This window comes from Anabrus simplex, chromosome 12 (assembly GCF_040414725.1).
Source record: "Anabrus simplex isolate iqAnaSimp1 chromosome 12, ASM4041472v1, whole genome shotgun sequence".
NCBI classification, from domain to species: domain Eukaryota; kingdom Metazoa; phylum Arthropoda; class Insecta; order Orthoptera; family Tettigoniidae; genus Anabrus; species Anabrus simplex.
The window spans coordinates 73,308,298-73,332,002 of NC_090276.1; the positions used below are offsets into that span (position 1 = coordinate 73,308,298).

The following is a 23,705-nucleotide window of genomic DNA, read 5'->3' on the forward strand; positions in this document are numbered from 1 at the left end:
CAAAGACTTTCGTCTGGAGCATGGCATTGTATGGAAGTGAAAGATGCACAATAACTAGCACAGAAAGAGAATAGAAGCTTTTGAAATGTGGTGTTACAGAAGAATGCTGAAGGTGAGATGGGTAGATCGAATCACAAATAAAGAGATACCGAATCGAATTGGTGAGAGGAGATCGATTTGGCTAAATTTGACCAGCAGAAGAGGTAGAGTGATAGGATACATCTGAAGATACCCAGGACTTGTTCACTTAGTTTTTGAGGAAAGTGTAGGGCGGTAAGAACGATACGGTAGACCAAGATATGAATATGACAAACAGATTAGAGTGGATGTAGAATGTAGTAGTTACATAGAAATTAAAAGGTTAGCGCAAGATAGGGTGGTGCGGAAAAATGCATCAAACCAATCTGACGAGGTCGATAACGTGTGAATGGGATCTTTGACTGGTCGAATAATGTTCGAACCTTCATTCACTTTAGTATCTCAGACCAGCGTTTTTCAACCAGCGGGGCGTAATGAGATGACGTAGAGCATGAATCAAACCTTAAAATGATGCTAGAAAGGGTTCTTTTAGCCTCTAACATCTAGTGGTAAATATTCTTCACAAGACTATCGCCTATTGATAGATCCAGAACAAAGAACAGATCATTGAACTTCGATATGATAAGGCACTGAAAAATGTGCGTTCTGAATAGCCTATCCTCTCTCTGATTTTTTAATTAAATGATGATGTGACTACCCCAAACTCCCCGACAGGATTGGTGGTGATTATTGTTTTAAGAGGATGTATAACTGGGCAATGTTCGGCTCCATTGCTAAATGGTTGGCATCCTGGCCTTTGGTTACAGGGGTCACGGGTTCGATTCCCGGCAGGGTCGGGAATTTTAACCATCATTGGTTAATTTCGTTGGTACGGGGTCTGGGTGTATGTGTCGTCTTCATCGTCATTTCATCTTCATCACGACGCTCAGGTCGCCTGCGGGCGTCAAATCAAAAGACCTGCACCTGGCGAGCCGAACTTGTCCTCGGACACTCCCGGCACTAAAAGTCATACGCTATTTAATTTCACTGGGCAATCATCCTGTATTAACAATAATGGTGGTGGCAAATGCTGTTTTAAGAGGAAGTACAACTGGACAATCATCCTCTATCAGCACTAATGGAGGTGGTAGTTGTTGTTTTAAGAGGAAGTACAACTGGACAACCATCCTGTATTAACACTGATTGTGGTGGTGATTATTATTTTAAGAGGAAGTATAACGAGACAATCATCCTCTACTAACTCTAATCGTAGGAGAAAAATAATATGTCGCACACTTAAAAAAAATAAGATATCGGCAACGGGCAAGTTGGCCGTGCGGTTAGGGGCGTGCAACTGGGCAGTCCTGAAGATGTTTTTCCGTGGTTTCCCATTTTCATACCAGGCAGATGCTGGAGCTGTACCTTAATTAAGGCCACGGCCGCTTCCTTCCAACTCCTAGCCCTTCCCTATCCCATCGTCGCCATAAGACCTATCTGTGTCGGTCCGACGTAAAACAAATTGTAAGAAAATAAAAAAAGAAAAAAATCGGCAAAAGAAAGATAAGGGACATGAAGAGCACGAAAATGAGAGACCTCACACACGAAGAAACCAATACTTGACCAAGGCAGGTTAGACATGAAAGTCAGAAAAGCCTGGTACAAGTAAGTGGAAGCAATGCCAGAACTCAGTTAAGGGCCAGCTCATTCTCCAAAGTGCAGAGCCCCTGGGCCCCTTTTAGTCGATAGGCAGGGGATACCGTGGGGTGTTATTCTACCTCCCCCACCCACAGAGGGTGCTCGACTAAGCGGAATGTTTCGAGCTGTCAGTGGAGAGACGGCTTGGAATGACATTCGTAGACAAAGAAGCTTGAGTGGGGTTTTCAGGAGTAGAACAGATCACAATATGAAGATAAAGTTGAAATTGAAAAGGACAAATTGGGGGCAATTATTCGTTTACTGGAAGAGGAATTAGGGATTGGAATAAGTTACCAAGGGATACGTTTGATACATTTCCAACTTCTGTGACAACATTAAAAAACAGACAAGGTAATGAACTGTTAGGGAATCTGCCACCTGGGCGTTGCTCAGCGTTGACGGTCCTCCAGTGTGGTAAAATGAAATGAAATGGCGTATGGCGTTTAGTGCCGGGAGTGTCCAAGGGCAAGTTCGGCTCGCCAGATGCAGGACTTTTGATTTGATTCCCGTAGGCGACCTGCGCGTCGTGATAAGGATGAAATGATGATGAAGGCGACACATGCACCCAGTCCCCGAACTAGCGGAATTAACCAATTACGGTTACAATTCCCGACCCTGCCGGGAATCGAACCCGGGCCGCTGTGACCAAAGACCAGCACGCTAGCCATTTAGCCATGAAGCCGCTCTCTAGTGTGGTATAACTCGCCAATGAGGGCCTTTCCTAAAGCAATATCCTTCACCTGGCAAAAGCGCTAGTTGAGCTTGACTGTAAAGATGTGAACATCGTCATCAGATTACGATGTAGTGAATTTTATAACTTATATTCCGAAGCTATTTTTCGAATCGCCCTGTATAAAAGTTGATGAAGAAATCGTGATCAACGTAAAGTTTATAAACACCAACCACTATGCAAATGACAACCTTATACTTGCTGATAATTTAGACGACATTAAATTCGCTTGGGCAGCATCGAAGAGTACGCAATGAGTTCAGCCGTAAAATAAACAGCTAGAAAACAAAATTCATGGTAATCAGTGAGCTGAAAGTCACCAACGATACCATCACGCAGCTACTACTAAAAACGTTTATATTGCTCCGGGCCTCTTATTATAGACGGTGACGTCGTCTCTCATGCCGGGAGATTTGTTACGGTGAAGGAGATACTCGGAGAAGGTGAGAGGGTTGACGTCCGTGGCCTATACTACGAACTGTCCCGAATTCGCCTTAGTGCAGGAGAATGGAAAACCACGGAAAATCATTCTCAGGACAGCCGACAGGTGGGGCCAGGCGTGAAGTCCAGCTCTGTGCCCCTCTCCCGTCTCCCGAATGCAGAGGCGTAGAGCCACGGTAGAGCCGTGGCCACCTGTCCTCTGCTCGGTTGGCCGGTCAGAGTACAGAGCTGTTGGACCACGGACAAGTCGTGGCCTCTTAAGGGACGAAACCCACTCTGCATCCACCGACCAACCACGATGGACGGACACAAATGGAAAGGTTTGATGGTCGCTAACTTTCTGTGAAAAGACGGCACAAGAAGAAGAAAACTAGCTAGGAATTTCATGTAGTTATAGATTAGAATACGATCGAGTATCAAACGATGATTTTGCCATGAGATTTGCATAGAACCATTTGTATGTTTACTGCATGAAATTCCTGGCACTGAAATTGGCGTTTCTGAGTATACAATATTGTAACAATGAAGTTAGCTAGCTGTAGAGTTAGTTGGTAGATGGCAGGTTACCTGTGCCTCAGAAGAGCAATGAGATCTGCCCACGATGAGCCAGCAGCCGCCATTCTTCTCCTAGTTCATTAATCAACTGTATGTTTTCTGTGGTGATAGCGCCGCGCCAAGCGGATATACACACAACCACAAGGACATCCTGCCTCCACCACACTCCTTAGCGATACTACTTTTATTCCTCACGAGTTTAATCAAAAGAGCTGGGCTGGAAAGACTTGGCTGCTCGATCCGAGTTGTCAGTGGAGACATGGTGTGGAATAACATTTTTTAAAGTAGGGAAGATCACAATATGAAGATAGTGTTGGAATTCAAGAGGACAAACTGGGGCAAATATTTGTTCATAATGCTGGGCTGAGTGGCTCAGACGGTTGAGGAGCTGGCCTTCTGACCTCAACTTGGCAGGTTCGATCTTGTTTCAGTCCGATGGTGTTTGAAGGTGCTCAAATCCGTCAGCCTCGTGTTGGTAAATTTACTGGCACGTAAAAGAATTCCTGCGGGACTAAATTTCGGCACCTCGGTGTCTCCGAAAACCGTCAACCACGCAGAATCAACATTTGTTGGCTTTTTCTTGTACTCCAGTATTCCTTCAAACGCGGGGAGCCTCCGTGGCCTCTCACCGCTGGGTTCCGTGGTTCAAATCCCGGTCACTCCATATGAGTTTTGTGCTGGACCAAGCGGAGGCGGGACAGATTTTTCTCCGGGTACTCCCGTTTTCCCTGTCATTTTTTATTCCAGCAACACTCACTACTATTTCATTTCATCTGTCAGTCATTAATCATTGCCCCAGAGAAGTACGACAGGCTTCTGCAGCCGGCACAGTTCCTATCCTCGCAGCTAGATGGGGGCTTCAATCATTCCATCCGTGGCCCGGTGGAACGACTGGAACAGGCTGTCCATCGGGACCATACATGTCGGTTAGTCTTTCTCTTACCATCCTCAAAACCACTATTTTTCCTGATTTTATCTCGGTCCAGTAGATTTGGTGATCCTAATTCCTTGAGGTCTTTCTCTGCCTATTTGAACCAATTTGATTTAGTGGTTTTATTCTTTAAGAATGTGTAAATTCTGTTAGTCTGTTAGTCTGTTTGAGTCCATTTTTTAAGTGCCCCATTAATTGTATTCTTCGCATGCGCATTGTGTCTGTAAGCTTGGAGATTCTTTTATATATTTCCGTACTTGGTTTTAGAAAAGGTATAGTACGCGAACTTTTTCTTGAGCCCTAGTTGCCATTCAGCACTATGGAGTTCAGGGCTCAAGAAAAGGTTTGCGTACTATACTTCATCTTTGATTCTCGGTCCTGGAATAATTCTCATTATTTTACGTTCTTTCACTTGTAATATTGCCATTTTAGTGTTTTGGTTTCGAGATCAAGAGTTTCTGATGCGTCAGTAACACTATTATTATTATTATTCTTTCTCTCTCCCTCTCTCTTTCTTTCTTTCTTTCTTTCTTTCTTAATCTGTTTACCCTCGAGGGTTGGTTTTTCCCTCGAACTTTGCGAAGGATCCTATCTCTATCGCCTCAAGGGCAGTGTCCTGGAGCGTGAGACTTTGGGTCGGACGGATACAACTGGTAAGGAGGACCAGTACCTCGCCCAGGTGGCCTCACCTGCTGTGCTCAACAGGGGCCTTGTTGGAGGTTGGGAAAATCGGAAGGGATAGACAAGGAAAGAGGAAGAAAGCGGCCGTGACCTTAAATTAGGTACCATCCCGGCATTTGGTTGGAGAAGTGGGAAACCACAGAAAACCACTTCGAGGATGGTTGAGGTGGTAATCGAACCCTCTCTACTCAGTTAAATAACCTCCCGAGGCTGAGCGGACCCGTTCCAGCCTTCGTACCACTTTGAAAATTTCGTGGCAGAGCCGGGTATTGAACCCGAACCTCCGGTGCTGGCAGCTAATCACATTAACGACTACACCTCAGAGACGGACTTTTATTATTATTCATACACTTCTCCACAGGAAATATGGGTAGTAATGGGACACGGGATGCACCAAGTGCCTTACAATAATTGAAGTATTTACACATTATAATACAAATATTGATGTGCAGGTATATACAAAACTCTAGATCAGGGGATCTTCATTCTTGCAAGAGGAAAGATCGCACAATGTTTCATGTTGACAGGAGGTTAGAATGTTGCATAATTTTGTAGAAGTTCGGTGGAAGACTCAGTTCTTGCAGACTCTTGTGAAGTGTGTGTGAAATTAGGTCGTTGACTGTCAGAATCACAGGGACTATCCGTACCAGTTTCATCTTCCAGATCCTCTTGATCTCTTGTGCAAGTTCTTTGTACTTGTAGATTTTTTCATGGTACTTTCTGTTGATGTTGGTGTCACTGGGGATTGCGATGTCAATAATGAAAGTTGTCCCGGTTTTCTTGTTTGCCAGTATGATGTCTGGTCTGTTATGGTTGATTGTTTTGTCTGTCACTAGAGCAGTGTCCCAATAAAGCTTAATCGACTCGTTTTCCAGGAGCGCGGTGCTGGATGGTTCTTTAATAAGAGATACGTTCCTGAGTTAATTGGTTCTCCTGAGCAAGTGCGTGGTGTATAATTCCTGAGACATGATTGTGCCGTCTCGTGTATTCTACGGAGGCAAGTACTGGGCAGCCCGCAGTGATATGGTCGATGGTCTCGAGATGAACGGAGCATCGTCTGCATTTGTCGCAGAGTATGCTGGTGTCTTGATGATGTACTTTTTGTAATTGTTTGTAACTATTACTTGGTCATGTATAGCAACTGCAAATCCCTCTGTCTCCCACTTTGTAACCACATGCACGACGCATTCTTGTCTATGCTCTGTTGGTTTAGATTGCTGTAGTATTTTCCGTGGAGGGTCTTCTTTTCCCAGGTCCTTTATTTCTCCTGCAGGGATACTTGGTGATTTGTATGGGGGCCAGAGGCATTGTATGGATACAGGACAGTGTCAGCAAGTACTACAGCTTTATGAAGGAGGCTGTTTTCTTGTTTTTTATGGAAGTATCTTCTTAAGTTTTTTGTCTGATTCAAGAGCATGACTTGAAGATCCAGTACTCCTCGGCCTTTCGATTTTTCGTGGAAGAGTGACCCTTTCAATGCATGAATTTGGATGATGTAATCTATAGGTGGTGAGCAAAGTTATTGTTTTTTGTGTGTATGCTGTCTATTTCTGTAGCAGACCATTTCAGAATTCCGAATTAATAATATACAGTAGAATTCCATTAGTCCGGCATCCAACAGTCCGGAACGCCCGATGGTCCGGCACCATTCCTGGATTTTTTCATGTTATTCTCTTAATAATGATCTCTCGTGAACAATTTGATGCATTATTTGTCGAAACCAATCGAAGTGTATTTTTTATTATTTCAAAGTTAATAGTGCAAATGTATCTGATGCAATCCATTTGTTATGCATTGACTTACTTAAATATCTCTATCTCTGGAAATATTCAGCCTTGAAGGCTGCGTGCTATACTGAGTACTGGAAAGCCAACCATATGATAAAACAACAGATTTCAAAAATTGAATGTATGGGCCACGTTCAAAAACGGATGGGAACATGCCTTCAAAAATAGAAGCGGACAGAAGAAAAAGAGAATTTGTAGATGGAAAGACTCTAAATGTTAAAGGAAGACTTACAGGTAAAAACATCGATGAACTCCGGCATTATTATGGAATGGGAATAAGAAACAACACATTTGAAAAGAGGAGTGTGTTATTAAACTTATGTTTCTGCTGATCAACATTTTACTGCAAAACGCCGTGTTACAGCTGTTTTCGCTGTACGCCTTAACCTATATCGTAGTAAGAGGTACCGCCCGATAGTCCGGCATTTTCGGTAATCCGGCACCGGGCCGGTCCCGAACGTCCCGGACTATCGGACTTCTACTGTAGTTATATATTATTATTATTATTATTATTATTATTATTATTATTATTATTATTATTATTATTATTATTATCATTCGTTTATAAGAAGAGGAGTTAGGTGTTGGACTAATTCACGACGGTGGATGTTTGATGAATTTCCTCATTCTTTGACATTATTTAAGAAAATACTAGGTAAAAACTGATAGGGAATCTGCCAGTTGAGCGACTGCCCTAAGTGCAGATCAGTGGTGACCGACTGATTGACTTGAAATGCACAACTGTTATTATGGAGCTACAGAACGGGACTCAATGCCAACATCTTTCAAGATCTGGAGTAATCTATGTGTTGCACGGGGACTGAAAACTGGCGCTACTTGAAACGTTCTGATCACCACAGCCACGTACATTGAATAGATGATGGCGATCATTTGAGTCAGCGAACCACAGTTGGTGACTATCATAACGAAGGGGATTCAAAATGAAATAGCCAACAATTTTATCTAGAAATCATCAGTAACCTACAGGGTGTATCATAACTATACAGACAAAAAGAAATCAGGGATGTTCTTCGTGTTATGTTAAGAACGATGGTCCTATCGGATTGGCGGAGAACATTTTTCTTTTCGAAAAAATGAGGTTACATTTGTCAGTCGAGGAATGCACCAGATCGTTTCTCCTCTCGTCTGTTGGTCGCAGTAACGTTTCTTATTATTTAACATGCTCGAAGATGCAACGCTGCCGGCCCACGATTGTATATTCCTTCACTCATAACATGTAAATGGAATGAAACACTGAACGACGGAAACAATACGCCCAGTGGTTTGATTACAGTAGATATGCCCTCCTCCTACTTCGATGCCCAGCTCACAACGATGCAGTAGGGACTTTTGGAGTCCATGGTGTCCCTAATTGCAGATCAGTGGTGATTGATAGGAGTGGGAAGGAAGCGGCTGTGACGTTAATTAACCTACATCCCCATCATTTGCCTGGTGTTTAAAAATGGGAACCACGGAAAACCATCTTCAGGGTTGCCAACAGTGAGGTTCGAACCCAGCATCTCCCGAATGCAAGCTTACAGCTGCGCGCCCCTAACCGCACGGCCGACTCCCTCGGTTTATAAGCCATCATATCTGTCCATGGTGTCATGATCACCACGAGCCCTAAGCCCATAAACTCTCGTCATTGACATTTAACAGCAGGAAATTAGTGTCTATTTGTTGCGCCAAACGGAACTCAGAATAAGGAAATGTCAGGTTCTAGTTGGGCGGAAGAAGAAGCGTAAGGCAGCCCTCACGTTCCTGATTCAATGTGGCGATGAGATTATTAATGTCCACCAAAGGATAGTGAAGTACTGATTTCCCTGAGTTCATTCTAGCATTCTTGCCATTAGCCAGTTCTGATTCATCTCCAGACAGGTTTTCCTTGGCCAACTCTTGCTTTATTTCAAACTCGGCAATACGAGGTTTCTCTTTTCCGCCTTTCAGGCAGAGTGCGAATTAACGGGGGCAAGGGGAATTCCCCTACTGATAATATTGTTTCCCTGACTGATGACGGGAAGATGATTTCCCTCCTCTCTTCCTCTAATCTCCAGACATTACATGGTGCGGCATAAGTCAGAGTGCTTAGTGTAGTGTAGCATTAATAGTTTATATTTATTTTTTAATGTAATACAGAAAGTATTCGAAGTCACCAACATTGTTCTGTAAACATTTAAGACATCGCTCAAACTCTAATTTTCATATCTCGTCACGCAAGTCCCGACCATTATTACCAAACATGTTTTCAAATTCTTGTTCAATCAAATCCCTTAACTGCTATAGGTTTAGTCGCGAAAACTTATTTTTTCAATATCCTCCACATTGAAGAATCACAACAAAGAACAATGATGAACGAGAAAGTAACTATCAGAGTGAAATATATTGAGAAACAGATGGTCATGTCAGGATTTAAAACCAAAAGATTATCATCATAATCAGCAGAAAGGTGATGATAAATAAAAAGATGGACTTAAAAATAGTGAAGTAAGATGTGTGGTGTGTTAGTTAACGAGTATGTACACGAATGAAACTCAAAGATAAAAATATGACAAGAACCGTTGCTTGTTCTGTGGAGAAACAATGAAAGAGTCATATCCAAGATTAAAATAGAAAGAGAGAAAGAATTCCACACAATTGTCAAACTATTAAACAACGAGTGAATCGCACTAGGAATAACAACGATATTTTGTACAATAAAAAGGAAAATAAAATACCGTAATATAACCGCTAATGTAAATAATGAAGATTTGTTCTAAAATATATAACAACACTGTTTAACCTGTAGAACTTCAACAAAAGTGTGATGTAAAAACACTTCTGATATATAATTAAAAGAAATTACTGTAAGCAGGGTTATTATAAAAATGAATATGTAATACTCTCTCATGTCTATACCATCGCCTCTGACCGTGACTGAGGCGGTACCAATCTCCAATTAGACTAAATGTTCTAAGTTGATGTGAGGTTAGCTCACCACGGAGAAAGTTCGGTCTGTAACTGTCAGGTAAACTGATGAAGGCCGGGCAGTAATTATAGTTCATTACGAAACAGGAGTGGTTCGGTTCGTGTAGCTCTTGAAAACTACCGTGTGGCGGCATTTTACTTTGGCACCATCAATGCTGCCTGCGTGCCAATTTCGACGTTTCATTTTACTCTGCCAGATGCCAGAGCAAATCTGATCACTCCGGGGTGAACTATGGATGAGTTGTAATTAATTTTGTCTTGTAAATGTACCGCCAGAAATCTTTTACATGCCGACATCATACGACACAGACTGTCGAATGAACTCCTTTCGACAACCTCTGTGGGGTTTAAACCCGCTATCTTGGGGTCCGGAGCCGGACTCTCTACCACTGATCTACAGCTGGGCTAGGAATAAACTTTACTGCACGCATGCACGGGCTTTGGTGGTGGGGTCGTGTGAGGCGAATGGAGGAGGAGAATGATGAACTCGGTCCTGGACGGTAAGGGAAGCAAAGGAAGACCAACGCGACGATAGTTCGACTCAGCTTTTAATGGTTTTAAGGCCTGTGTTCATGAGGCGAGACTCTAACGGTTACAAGTTTGCTAAGCTGAGTTTGGTGAAAATCTGTTACGTAGAAGCAACTTTTATACAGGATCAGGCATAAGTAAACTTGATAAGTTACGAAGTTGGCAATGAAAAGAGTTGAATAGCGGTGTAGCGACTGTGTTGATGGGATGGCTAACATTCGGTATCACTGTAAGTACCTAGGTGTTGTTAATATAAGGAAAGATCCTCGTTGGGATAATCACACAAGCGGAATTGTAAATAAGGGTTACATATGGTAATGAAAATATTTAGTGTTTGTAGTAAGGGTGTAAAGGAGAGGGCGTATAAGTCTCTGGCAAGATCTCAATTAAAGTATGGTTTCAATGCATGGGACCCTCATTAGGATTACTTGATACAAGAACTGGAAAAGATCCAAAGGAATGCAGAACTATTTGTTCTAGCTGTTTCCGACTAAAGAAAAATGTTACGAAAATGTTGCAAACGTTAGGCTGGGAAGACTTCGAAGCAAGGAGACGAGCTGCTCGATTTAGCTGTGAGTGATGAGATGGCTTGGAATGACATTAGCAGAGGAATAATCTTGAGTGGAGCTTTTAAAAGCAGGAAAAAGACGAGATTATTTTATTTTATTTCATACCACCAACAGAGATGTTTCTCCAATTACAGGTGGCTTAGTCAGTATACATTAATTATTAAAAATAACAAATGTCAGAAAGAACTTAATATCTAAAAACAAAAATATACAGCATTATTAATAAGTAAAGTAGCAAACGGAACTTACGGCACATTAATACTTTTTCAAGTTCGAGGTGGACTTACAGTATGACTTAAAATACTTAATATCTAAAAATGAATAAAATAAAAGTAGAAATACAGAAACATAAAATAAACTAAGGATTAGTATCTACAAAAGAAGTAACTCTAATCTTAAACTGACACCAGGTAAAGCAATTGACATATTAAAAAAATAATCGAAAGTAAGGCATAAGATATGTATGTTTGGTAAGAGATGAATTGTGGCAATCAGTATGAACAGCACATTAAATCTTAAGTACAAATCATAATATAAAGATAAAGTTGGAATTCAATTTGGGAAAATATTCGTTTGTAGGAAGAGGATTTAAGGATTGGAATAATTTACAAAGGGAGATGAATTTCCAACTTCTTTGAAATCATTTAAGAACAGACGAGGTAAAGACCTGTTAGGGAATCTGCCACCTGGGCGACAGCACTAAATACAGATCAATGCTGATTGATTGATTGATTGATTGATTGATTGATTGATTGATTGATTGATTCCCATACATACCGCATTAAACGCCACAGTAACACAATTCAATACAGTTAATACCAGCTCTATATCAAGATTTTTTCGACATTCAACTTCATTTGAGAACGTATAGCTGTAGAATTGCAGCGACTGAATTCTACAGGCCCAACAGTCCGTAGAACACAAGAACTGACCTCCAGAGATTCCAATACGGCAACTGAGTTGTGTTTCGAATGGCGCAGGAGTTCAAAGCAATGGCAATCGTTGTTTAATGCCCAGTACCTTCCGAAGGGATTTGATCTACGACGGAGAACCTGGCTAGCCCTCGCCAGAGTTCGAACAGGTCGAGGACGATGCTGATCTTTACTGCACAAATAGGACATGGACCTTCCCTTACATGTGATTGTGCTGACGCGAATCAGCCAATGCAACATAGCGTTTGAGATTGTCCGGAGAGGTCATTTCTACAAAGGAGCTTCTATACCAGGGGTTTCCAATTAGTAAGAACTCAAGGGCCACATTGGAAACCTGAAGCATGACCGCGGGCCGCACTTCAATAATAGACCAATTTTCGTAAAATTCCGCAAATAGAACAGAGATACCAGTATACAAAATAATATGCATAGTTCGATTGAAATGAAGGTTTAATAATTTTAATTGCTTAAAACACTATTTTAAAATTGCATAAAAGTGAAATTAAGAATAATCGCCATTATGCCCAGGACGATTGAATATGGAAGAAGAGCACGCAACAATGTCAGTCCATTTGAATTAATATTTGATAAACGAAAAATGTAAAACAATAGACAAACTAAAATTAATAATGTAGTCAAAACAATAAGAAGGAAAATTTAGTGAAGAGCACAATGTTACACATTTGTAAGAGCCTAAAATCCCAACAATGTACTTCCAGGAGTACTTTTCTGAAAATTTTCACTGTGTACCAGCCGGTACTGCCAATGAGAGAAGAACGAAGAAATTAAACCGCTTCTTATACCAATGGCTTTTAAAGTATTTGTTGGTATTCATTGCATGCTACGTTGAATATAAAGGCCACAGTGAGGTTGGCATGGAGTTCAAGAATTGGTATTTATCCCATAGCCATTTATAAAATGATTAAGACCTAGAACTGGTATTTGTGAGGACTCATTTTCTGGCGAAGTTTGGATTTTAATTTTTATGAAATGAAAGAATCTATTCAGCACAAGTGAATACTAAAAAGCAGGAGATAATATTAAAGAATGAATTAGTTCTCACTTTGGTCTATACAAGATATAAAAATATAATATAATATAATATAATATAATATAATATAATATAATATAATATAATATAATATAATATAATATAGCATTTTTCGTAAATTTTCTTCACATTTCTTAAAATAAATTTTTAAAGCCCGTGTGGCCCGTGGGCCGCCATTTGGAAACGCCTGTTCTATACAGTGGCTATACTGTGGCTGGACAACTTACATATGATATTATGACTCTCCAGTGCGTTGCTGACTGTCAATTTATGACATATCTGTAGATACTTGTAAATACTCATCTGTATAAGAATATATGGTGCCATAAGCTAAAGAGATAATACATTTGAGAAGGAAAGAAACTGCTTCTTATTATCCAGCACTGAGAGAGGACTGGCTTACTCGTCCCATATCAGCGGAATCAAGTTGGAAGTCCACTCCTGTCGAATAACACTCTGTTACTCAAGCCTTGACATATGACGGACGAATCAGCATCAACAGCGTCATAAGCTCTCACTCCATAAGAGCACTGCTGAGAGGTTTGGATTTGAATCCAGGCTTTTGGAACGCAATTTACTGATTAGAAATTGTATACCGCCATCACCTCTCCTACACTACCAGCTAACATTCAGATGGTGACAATATTTTTTACACAAATGGGACTCGAACCCTGTCAGACCATAAGGAACGATCATGCCCACCAGGTAAGTACCTCTACTGAGACTAATAAGAAATTATGTGTACTGACTACTCACCTAGGCTTCTGGTCGTAGACTAGTCCAAGCTGCTCCAAGTAGGAGTCCGGTAAACTAGGGAAGATGGCAACATTGGGCTCCAGACCCACGTCCGACACACATCGCCTCATGGGGCGGTTGGCTGGTAGGGGAGGCATCTGCAAACGTAATGACATCACATAGTACAATAGTACATGGTAGTCCGATAAACTGTACAAACTTAACATGTAGCAAATTGTCGAACACAGGATGGACAGACTGAAATCAGCTCTCGCCCACTCCCCAGTGGCGAGTTAGTTTATACCGGGGGAAAACAAGAAAAAAAGGAACTTTTCCCTTTGCGAAAAGCTAATGATCATGAATATGTCTTTCAACAAGTGAAACTTACGTATTCTTTGACGACTAGGGCCTAAGATAACGACTAATGTGACGTCACTGACAGTAGTCTACACTTCCTATTTCAACACACTCTCATCATCATCATCATCCTGTAACCGTTTCCAGTCGCCCGGTGCGGTACAAGAGCACTCTCCATCTTTCTCTGTCCAGGTACATTTCTTCCTTCCCAACTTGGTGCCAGTCCACTCCTCTTGCTTCCTGGTCCTGCTTTACTTGAATGATCCACAGTTTCCTTGGTCCGCTTCTAGGTATTTTGCTTTGCAGTTCCTTTTCTAGCCATTTTCTTGCTGTTCTCATTCCATCCATCCTTTTTTACATGGCCATACCATTTGAGTCTTGATGTTCTTACATTTTCACTGGTTTACTTGTGTATTATGATGACGCATCTCTCCAGTCCGGATCCTATCCGTTCTTGTTTTCTGTAGCATTGACCTCAAGAACTTCATTTCTGCAGCTTGAAGTCTACTACTATCTCTACTCACAACTCTATTTATACAAATCCACAGCTGCAGCATCTTTAGCCACCAAGGCCTACGGTAACGATTAATGTGACGTCACTTCTGTCATACATTTTGTCGGGTTACACAAATTTTCGGATGACTTCCAGCCATAAGATATATTAATGTCAAAAGAAAAAGAATCAGCAATCAATTCATAACAAGTTGATCAGAAGCACAGTTCATTTCTTGATACACTCGAGAATGAAGTACGCATCAAGTGCCACGTTCTGGGTTCCTTGTGCCTGTCTCAAGATAACATCCTAACAGCGTTTTAGAGGAGTGAAAAAATTCTACAGTTAACGCATTTGTTATTGATGGTAAGACAAATGAGGATTTTTTGCTATCACAGCGACCTTACCTAAAGAGTATGGTTAAAGTAGTACAAATATCTTTTTTTTTTTTTTGCTATGGGCTTTACGTCGCACCGACACAGATAGGTCTTATGGCGACGATGGGATAGGAAAGGCCTAGGAGTTGGAAGGAAGCGGCCGTGGCCTTAATTAAGGTACAGCCCCAGCATTTGCCTGGTGTGAAAATGGAAAACCACGGAAAACCATCTTCAGGGCTGCCGATAGTGGGATTCGAACCTACTATCTCCCGGATGCAAGCTCACAGCCGCGCGCCTCTACGCGCACGGCCAACTCGCCCGGTACAAATATCTTCAAAGAGATTAGGCGAGCTATTAAAAACTTCAAAGTTTCCTGAGTGCTTAGGCGAGGCAAATAAAGTGTTTTTCGGAGTCGCGTGCATTGCTGTAACGACAGTATTCCGGATAAAAATGAAGCACGGATTTTCTCTGGACGTCACTACACCATAGGAGATGCAGACCAGTGGTATTTCTCGTCAGGACAGGGCCATGTCAGTGGCCACACGAGCTAGGTAAGGTGTGAGGGATAAGGCTTAGGTTAATGTTCATTTTTTAAATTAGCATTATCAATTTATAACTTGATAATGGAATTAAAATAATACAAATTGGACTAATAAATAATAGAGCAATGCAATACATTTTGGTTTACGCTGAAATTTAACAAAAAAATCTTCTTACACCCTCACTCCTGTGTTCTGTCGAGGGAGAAAAACCAACAATTTTCGAGGGCTGCTGAAAAGCTGAAAGGTTATATTGACAAGTCGACATTCAAATGAACGGATTATGTTAGCAAGCAAACAAATAATCGCTATAAGTTTTGAATGCGGATGTCTTCACAATTAAACAGCGTTACGTGCTCATGCGACTGTCAGCCCTCTGGAAGCCACCTTCGTTATTTCCTAGAAGTAAGTGGGTCTCGCTGGGGACCTCCCAGCCACCCCAAGGGCATGAGCCAGCCCCTCCTTGTATTGTTTTCTTCTGGTGCTTACGTTGACTAGCACGGATATGAAAGGAGGGTTGTCGCGAACAGCAGCGAATCGGTGTGAGTGTTGAGAGAATGTCGTCGCAGAGTGTCTTGGAGCAGTGTGTAGGAGAGTAATGTTGAAGTCTTGTCGTTTTGACATAAATACCGTATGTCTGGGTGCTGGGGATCTTCTGGAAATGTGTGTAGCGAAATCTGTGTGGTACATAGTAACAGTACCTTGAGGACTGCATAACGCATGGACCTGTGTGTCATGGCCATCCAACAAACCTTCACATTTCACGGTTGCTAGGTAACACTGCTTACACATTTCATTGAAAGACATATTTATGATAATCGAAACAGACTTTCAACGTATTAGGTCGTGTTACGTACATGTAGTACGTGTTGAAGAGATGTTAAGTACAGAACAAAAATGGCCAGCCGGACACCAGTGGGATCCGAACCCACAACCTCCCGATTCTTACTTTTTTTGTTACCGGGCGAGTTGGCCGTGCGGTCAGGGGCACGCGGCTGTGAGCTTGCATCCGGGAGATAGTGGGTTTGAATCCCACTGTCGGCAGCCCTGAAGATGGTTTTCCGTGGTTTCTCATTTTCACGCCAGGCAAATGCTGGGCCTGTACCTTAATTAAGGCCACGGCCGCTTCCTTCCAACTCCTAGGCCTTTCCTATCCCATCGTCGCCATAAGATCTATCTGTATCGGTGCGACGTAAACCAACTAGCAAAAAAAACATATTTTTTGTTGGTGTTGTGTTACTGTACAGTGAGTACTTCAGTGTGTGGAGCAGTTACATTCACTGTCCGAATTATCGGCCTTGTCTGGAGTCGAGCCCAGTGTGCTGTGATAGTAGTCAATAGTCCTGTGTTCGACACCAACTACAAAGAAATGCTGAGTGAAGCGACTGTCCGTGCGTAACAAAGTGAAACGAAAGCTGTCATCAAGATTACGGAAGGACCGCCCATTTCAAGTGAATACTGCCATGCCGGAGAGGTACTGCGAGGATGAGGAACTTTGTAGGTAGCCGTTAATCAGCGCGAAGTGTTGTCATTGATGTCATCCCACATTAAATTAGATTAACAAAAGAGTGTTTTATTCCTGACAATCTTTTAATGTAGAACACGTTTATTTTCGGAGCTCCTACTTCCTCAAAAGTGATTCACGGACAACGTTATCGACAGTCGTATAGTGTATGCTGTACTCTCTGGTGGTGATAGTTATCAGGTTTAAACCATTGAAAATTTCTGTACTTCAGCCTATTTATAATGCGATAGAAACAATTTTTCAGGATGCATTTATTACATATAGTAGAAGAAGAAAATATGTTATTTGGACTTTTTCTTCTTCGTCGTCTTCTCAGTCGCATAACTCGTGTCAGAGTGTCGTGATCACATTCTATTCAATTGAGTTCGCCAGCAGTCGCCATTGTCTATGGTATTCTGCTTTCCAGATTGTCACTCTTCCACGCGGCCTGTTTCCTTGCACAACTAGTTTTTCAAAGGTATTTTCTCTCCTTAATACATGTCCAAAGGACTGCAGGGTTCGATTATGATGTTTCCTCCGTCGAACGTATTCGTAACATCAACCGCCAGCACCACATTTCAAATGCGTCGATGCGCTTTTTTGTCCATGATGCGCAGCCATAGGAGACGACTAAAACTACTAAGACGTTTCTTTGTGTTATTACTGATTGCTCAGTCACGCCAGATCCTTCGGAGCTTATCCATTCACCTTCTGAACTCTTTCTCGCAGATGTCACGGGCATGGGTCGGGAAACGTTTTATTTCCACGTTAAAACTCATTGTCTACAGGAACACACAATATTCTTACATGAAATGTTTCAAAATGCCCCCTACACTACTCGTTCTGGTCTGGTTGTTTGAGATTATATACAGTTTTATTATTTTCTTTCTTCCTTTCTTGATCTGCATACACTCCAGGGTTGGTTTTTCCCTCGAACTCAGCGAGGGATCCCACCTCTACCGCCTCAAGGGCAGTGTGAGATTTCGGGGATACAACTGGGGAGTATGACTGGTCCCTCGCCCAGGCGGCCTCACCTGCTGTGTTGAACAGGGGCCTTGCGGGGAGATGGGAAGATTGGAAGGGATACACAAGGAAGAGGGAAGGAAGCAGCCGTGGCCTTAAGTTAGGTACCATCCCGGCATTGGCCTGGAGGAGAAGTGGAAAACCACTTCCAGGATAGGAATCGAACCCACCTCTACTCAGTTGACCTGCCGAGGCTGACTGGATCCCGTTCCAGCCCTCGTACCACTTCCCAAATTTTGTGGCAGAGCCGGGAATCGAACCAGAGCCTCCGGGGGTGGCAGCTAATCACACTAACCACTACACCACAGAGGCGGGCCGTAAATTTTTTCTTGGACATTAAAGGCCTCCTTCCTCCGTTCTTTGGCTATGAACGATCTAATTTGATGGTGTCGAGTTCTAAAACTGGGTTTTCTCTGTACACAATATACAATAGTTATTTGTGATTTAGTTTTTCATCAAAGTGGGTTCTGGGTTGACTTTCGACATCAATTTAGTTTCTAAATGTCAAACACAGCTTGCACAATTCATTTTCCTGTTTTTGAAAATAATAACCCTGTTTTCATTAAAAGATAAAAGTGTTGGGTGTTGTTGAAAAATATAACAAACAAACAAAATAATCTACATGTTAAATGGAGCGGAATATGTTAGTTTTAAGTGACAAACACTTTGAATAAACAACTCTGAAAATATTTACTAGGCTGTAGGGAGTTTTATGAGTGCAATAGCACACATCTCCCCGTCGTGCAGCCAAGTTCAGACAGCAATCTCAGAGAGAATCTTCTACGACAGAACCGCTCGGACAATATCACACATCATTCTAATACTGCCATCTGGGGACGTATGAACTTCACTGCAGCCAAACGGCTAAATCTAAGAACAAAACAAAAAAGTAAAGGTTTCAATACAGTAAAACCTGCCTTAAACGGACCTCTATTGAGCGGAAACATGCCTTTAACGGAAAATATCTTCAGTTCCTTGATTTGAGCGTAAAATATGATGGCAAATCACTCTAGGTTAAGCCGAAACTGTCAAATGCGGAAACGGAAGTTAGCATACGCTCTTAAACAAAAATGTTTAACCATCCTATACATTCTAGACGATCTGTGATGCAAAGAACTACATATGACATAGTACATTCCTTCTTTCCGAGACTCTTTGTTTTGGGATATAACTGATGGGTATTTCCATCGACCGACTCAACCACCTGGGACAATTAATTTTCCATACGGTAATCTACAAATAGCTATCATCTCTGGAATTCACCACCTGTGGTTCAGTAGTTCCCACGAAGGGAAAAACAGAACAAACGATTTTGTACAAGTTGAAGACTTATCTAAATGTCAGAAGTAGGAGCTATGGAAATTCGCTCTACGGAGGAATTATTCTGTTATGCTTGTTGCAATTTCTGAGGCTAAGGTTTTTATGGAAAGTCAGGCAATTAAGATTACGGCCACTGCAAATGGGAAAACTCGTTTTGACTTCTATAGAATATACAATACCCTACGGGTAAGAAAACGTCTATTTTATGTATCCTGTTCATGTCTGACGTGTTTTTAAGTGTCTAGTGCAAATAAGTGGAGAATGGACACTATTCTCTAATACAGATACAATGAGAGAGGGGAAAAACATCTCCTTGTCGGGCCCCTGTGTTAATAGTAAAAAAATGGCTCGGATATTTCACCTACGAATTTAACTTTTAAAATTATGTCAGTTAATATTTGTCTGATCAGTTCCCTTGTTTCCCTATATACTTTCAATTCTTCTAGTATAAAAGTGAACGTCGATCTATAGTCAAACGCCTTCCTGAAGTCAACAAAAGTCTTCTTCTTCTTCTGCTGCTGCTTATTATTATTATTATTTCCTCGTTCGTACCGACCTGCTAGGGACCGCGTTATATCAGCTCTCTTCTCTGGGTTTTGATCTTTTCCCAATGCTCCTTCATTCTTTGGCGGTGTTGCTCTTTTCTTTCCTCCGTCCACATCTTTCCCGTCTTCAACTTTGGCCTTTCCTGAAAGCCTTCCTGGTCCTTCAGTTTTCTCCTGAGTGGGTTGAGTTCTTGTATGTCTTCGTAAGTGATCCACATCTCCTGTAGGTCCCTTTTCACTTCCTTCAACCAAATTGGCTGGGTCTTCCCATCTTTGAAATAGGTAAAGAAAGATCTGCTTCGATAATGGCGTCGATTTCATTCTTAGCAAGTGGCCATAAGATGCAATTGTCCTTCTCCGCATGATATCAGAGAACTTCTGGACACGAATATACAGTTCATGGTTATGCCGACGTCTATATTAATCTTTGTCTTTACCGGGCGAGTTGGCCGTGCGCGTAGAAGCGCGCGGCTGTGAGCTTGCATCCGGGAGATAGTAGGTTCGAATCCCACTATCGGCAGCCCTGAAGATGGTTTTCCGTGGTTTCCCATTTTCACACCAGGAAAATGCTGAGGCTGTACCTTAATTAAGGCCACGGCCGCTTCCTTCCAACTCCTAGGCCTTTCCTATCCCATCGTCGCCATAAGACCTATCTGTGTCGGTGCGACGTAAAGCCCCTAGCAAAAAAAAAAAAGTCTTTAATTGGGCCAAGAACTTTCCTTAAAATATTTCCTTCTTTAATTTCAAATTTGTTTACCAGGCCTTTCTTGTTCATAGCAAGGCATTCCGCTGCATACAATGCCTCTAGTCTAATGACAGCAATAATGTCTGATATGGACGTTTTATTATTATTATTATTATTATTATTATTATTATTATTATTATTATTATTATTATTTCTCTCTTCCCGTTATGACCTGATAGGGAGCATGCGCCACTTCCAGTTTTGATCCTTCGTCTGATACAGCTGTGTTCTGATGTCTTCAGTGAAAAACTCCCTTTCACCAGCTAGAAGAATTCTGTAATCGTGATGATCTAGCGACATATTACTCTACAGCTTCATAGAATCCTTTACAACACAGTAAGTTCAATTTGCCACAGCCCACTGCGCCCGGAACGTTATTTCTGCCACTGCCGGCTGTGCTCACACTTATTACAGCGGAATGTTTTAACGACCGGTTTGAAAGGTAAACATAAACTTGTGAGGAGAAGGAGATATAAACATGGAATTGTTCGTGACAACTCACCTCAGCTATTCCGTTGGGTAGCGGGAGCGGCAACGGCGGCGCATCCATGCTGTCCACCGCCGAGACGGAGGCCGACGCTGATGCTGAGGAAATTGACGCCGTGTCGCCCGCTGAGGCGCCATCGTTCATTGGAGCCGAGGGCGTCGACGTACCCAGGGGATCTGAAGAATGAATGAATGAATAAATAAACATTTTTGCTATCGGTTTTACGACGCACATGATTACGATGGGATAGGACAGGGCTTCGACCGGGAAGGAATTGACCATCGCCTTGCTCGTGAGCGCTGTAAGGGTGCGCACTTGCCTCTTCCTGACTCATGAGACTGGTGGGTTGAAGTGGGAAAATCTACAACAAAAATGGTGTCAAATTTCCCTTTGGGAAAGCAAAATGATCATAAATACGTCTTTCAACAAATGAAACTCAAATTGATAATTTATTTGCAGTTAACGAATCGTTATCGAGACACATCTGTATGGAATTTGTAGTCAAATGAAGGATTCAGCGCATCGAAAGGGGAAACTGACTCAGGGCCTGAGAAACTACCACGAATGTCATAATCAGTTCTCTGGAGTGTGATAGGGTGAGGTCTCTTTGATTAAATAAAAACGCTTCTATATGTCTCCCAGTCATGGCCATCCGTCAGTACTTCATATCATAGCTTGCAACATCACATCGCCCCTCTTTGATGATATGTTTATCAATCATGGCCGTCCATGAATACTTCACATCACAGCCTTCAAGATCACATCACCCCTCTTTGATAATATGTTTGTCAGTCATGGCCATCCATCAATACTTCACATCACAGCCTGCAACATCACACCACCCCTCTTTGATAATATGTTTGTCAGTCATGGCATCCGTCAATACTTCATATCACAGCCTGCAACATCACATCATCCCTCTTTGATAATATGTGTCTCAGTCATGGACATCCATCAATACTTCACATCACAACCTGGAAGATCACATCGTCCATCTGTACTCTAATGCCCCTCTTTGATAATATGCATCTCAGTCATGGCCATCCATCAATACTTCATATCACAGCCTGCAACATCACATCACCCCTCTTTGATAATATGTTTATCAGTCATGGCCATCCATCAATACTTCACATCACAGCCTTCAAGATCACATCACCCCTCTTTGATAATATGTCTCTCAGTCATGGACATCCATCAATTCACATCACAACCTGGAAGATCACATCGTCCATCTGTACTCTAATGCCCCTCTTTGATAATATGCATCTCAGTCATGGCCATCCATCAGTACTTCACATCACAGCCTACAAGATCACGTCGCCCCTCTTTGATAATATGTCTCCCAGTCATGCCCATCCATCAATACTTCACATCACGGCCTGCAAGATCACATCGACCGTCTGTACTCTAATGCCCCTCTTTGGTAATGTGTGTCTCAGTCATGGCCATCCGTCGGTACTTCACATCACAGCCTGCACGGTTGCTAGGTAACATCTCGTCACACAGTTTGTACCGCTAATTTCGTGAAGCAGATTTTCAGATGACCACCCACCCCCCAGCCATAAGGCATAATATTTACTGTATGTCAATAGATTTTCTGATTTATTCAATTGAACAGAAAGTCAATGAGCATATAACTTAATAACACTCCAGTAATTCTAGTCCCTTTAGCAGCAAATTAAGTCTGGAATAAAAACTTAATTTATTGGTTGCTGTCCAGATTTGTCTGTCATAATCTATAGGCCTATATTAAAAATATTTATGAAAACTTAAGTCAGTCAGTCCAGCCATTCTATCAGGTCGATTTCCTTCATTTTTTTAACTGAAAGGTATTCATGCACAGATTTGTCATCAAGTACTATAAATCACTTAACTTCCGCCTTCCCCAAATTATTTGATTTTTTCCATTTTTGTCTCTCTAAAGCAATCATATCTTTAGTTCTAATTGAGGTACGGAGTTCGTTTTGGCCTAAGAACACTCATTGGATCAAGCTCTTTCATTTTAGCTCTTAACTATTCAAATTGGTTGATTGGGAGGAAAGTTATGAGTGCACATTCAATTTGACGTCTCATTTCTTCAACATTTTTTTTTTCATTGAAGCAATCACATATTTCGTTCTAATTGAGGCACGCAGTTCATTTTGATCTAAAAACACTCAGTGGATCAAGCGCTTTCTTTGGAGGTAATAACTACTTAAATTGGTTGATTCTGAGAAAAGTTATGAGTACATTTGTCTCCATAACGAAGATCTTTGAAGGACTTTTTAACAGTTCGACGCGTAATGTTTTTCCAAGGAATGTTTAATTCAATTTCTTTGTGTGATGTACTTTCAAGTGTTTTGTTGACGTGATATTACATTCTATTACCACAGCAGATCATGTGCTTTATTTTATTAACTCGAAACTTTGCAAATACATCCGTGAGGATAGTAACGAACAACACCATACTTTGTGCATTGCGGGCGGAGCCATCGGGAAACTGCTAGTATCAATTAATATTCATTGTTGTGATGCTCTCTCTTCCTTTGAATTCTTAGCTTTCCGCCTCCTATCTTAGGCCGATTACAAGTCTTGACGCACCATAATGCATTGAACGTTCGATAATCCGAGAGTCAGGCCGATCTTGATGGCTGGGTAGAATTTGACATAACGAACAAGTGTCTGATCACAAAGGTTAATTAGCCCTTACTATTTC

General features: G+C 41.7%; 1 protein-coding gene across 2 annotated transcripts in view; it reads right to left on the reverse strand.

The window, feature by feature from the left end:
- The window catches only part of LOC136884469 (inositol 1,4,5-triphosphate receptor associated 1), a 286,150-nt gene that overhangs the window by 65,354 nt on the left and 197,091 nt on the right, over positions 1 to 23,705 (reverse strand). For both annotated transcript variants that reach the window (XM_067156658.2, XM_067156659.2), the window contains 2 exons: positions 21,023 to 21,183; positions 13,639 to 13,775 (listed from right to left, as the gene is read on the reverse strand). In XM_067156658.2, the coding sequence (XP_067012759.2) occupies positions 13,639 to 13,775; positions 21,023 to 21,183 (298 nt within the window). The remainder of the gene's footprint in view (positions 1 to 13,638; positions 13,776 to 21,022; positions 21,184 to 23,705) is intronic.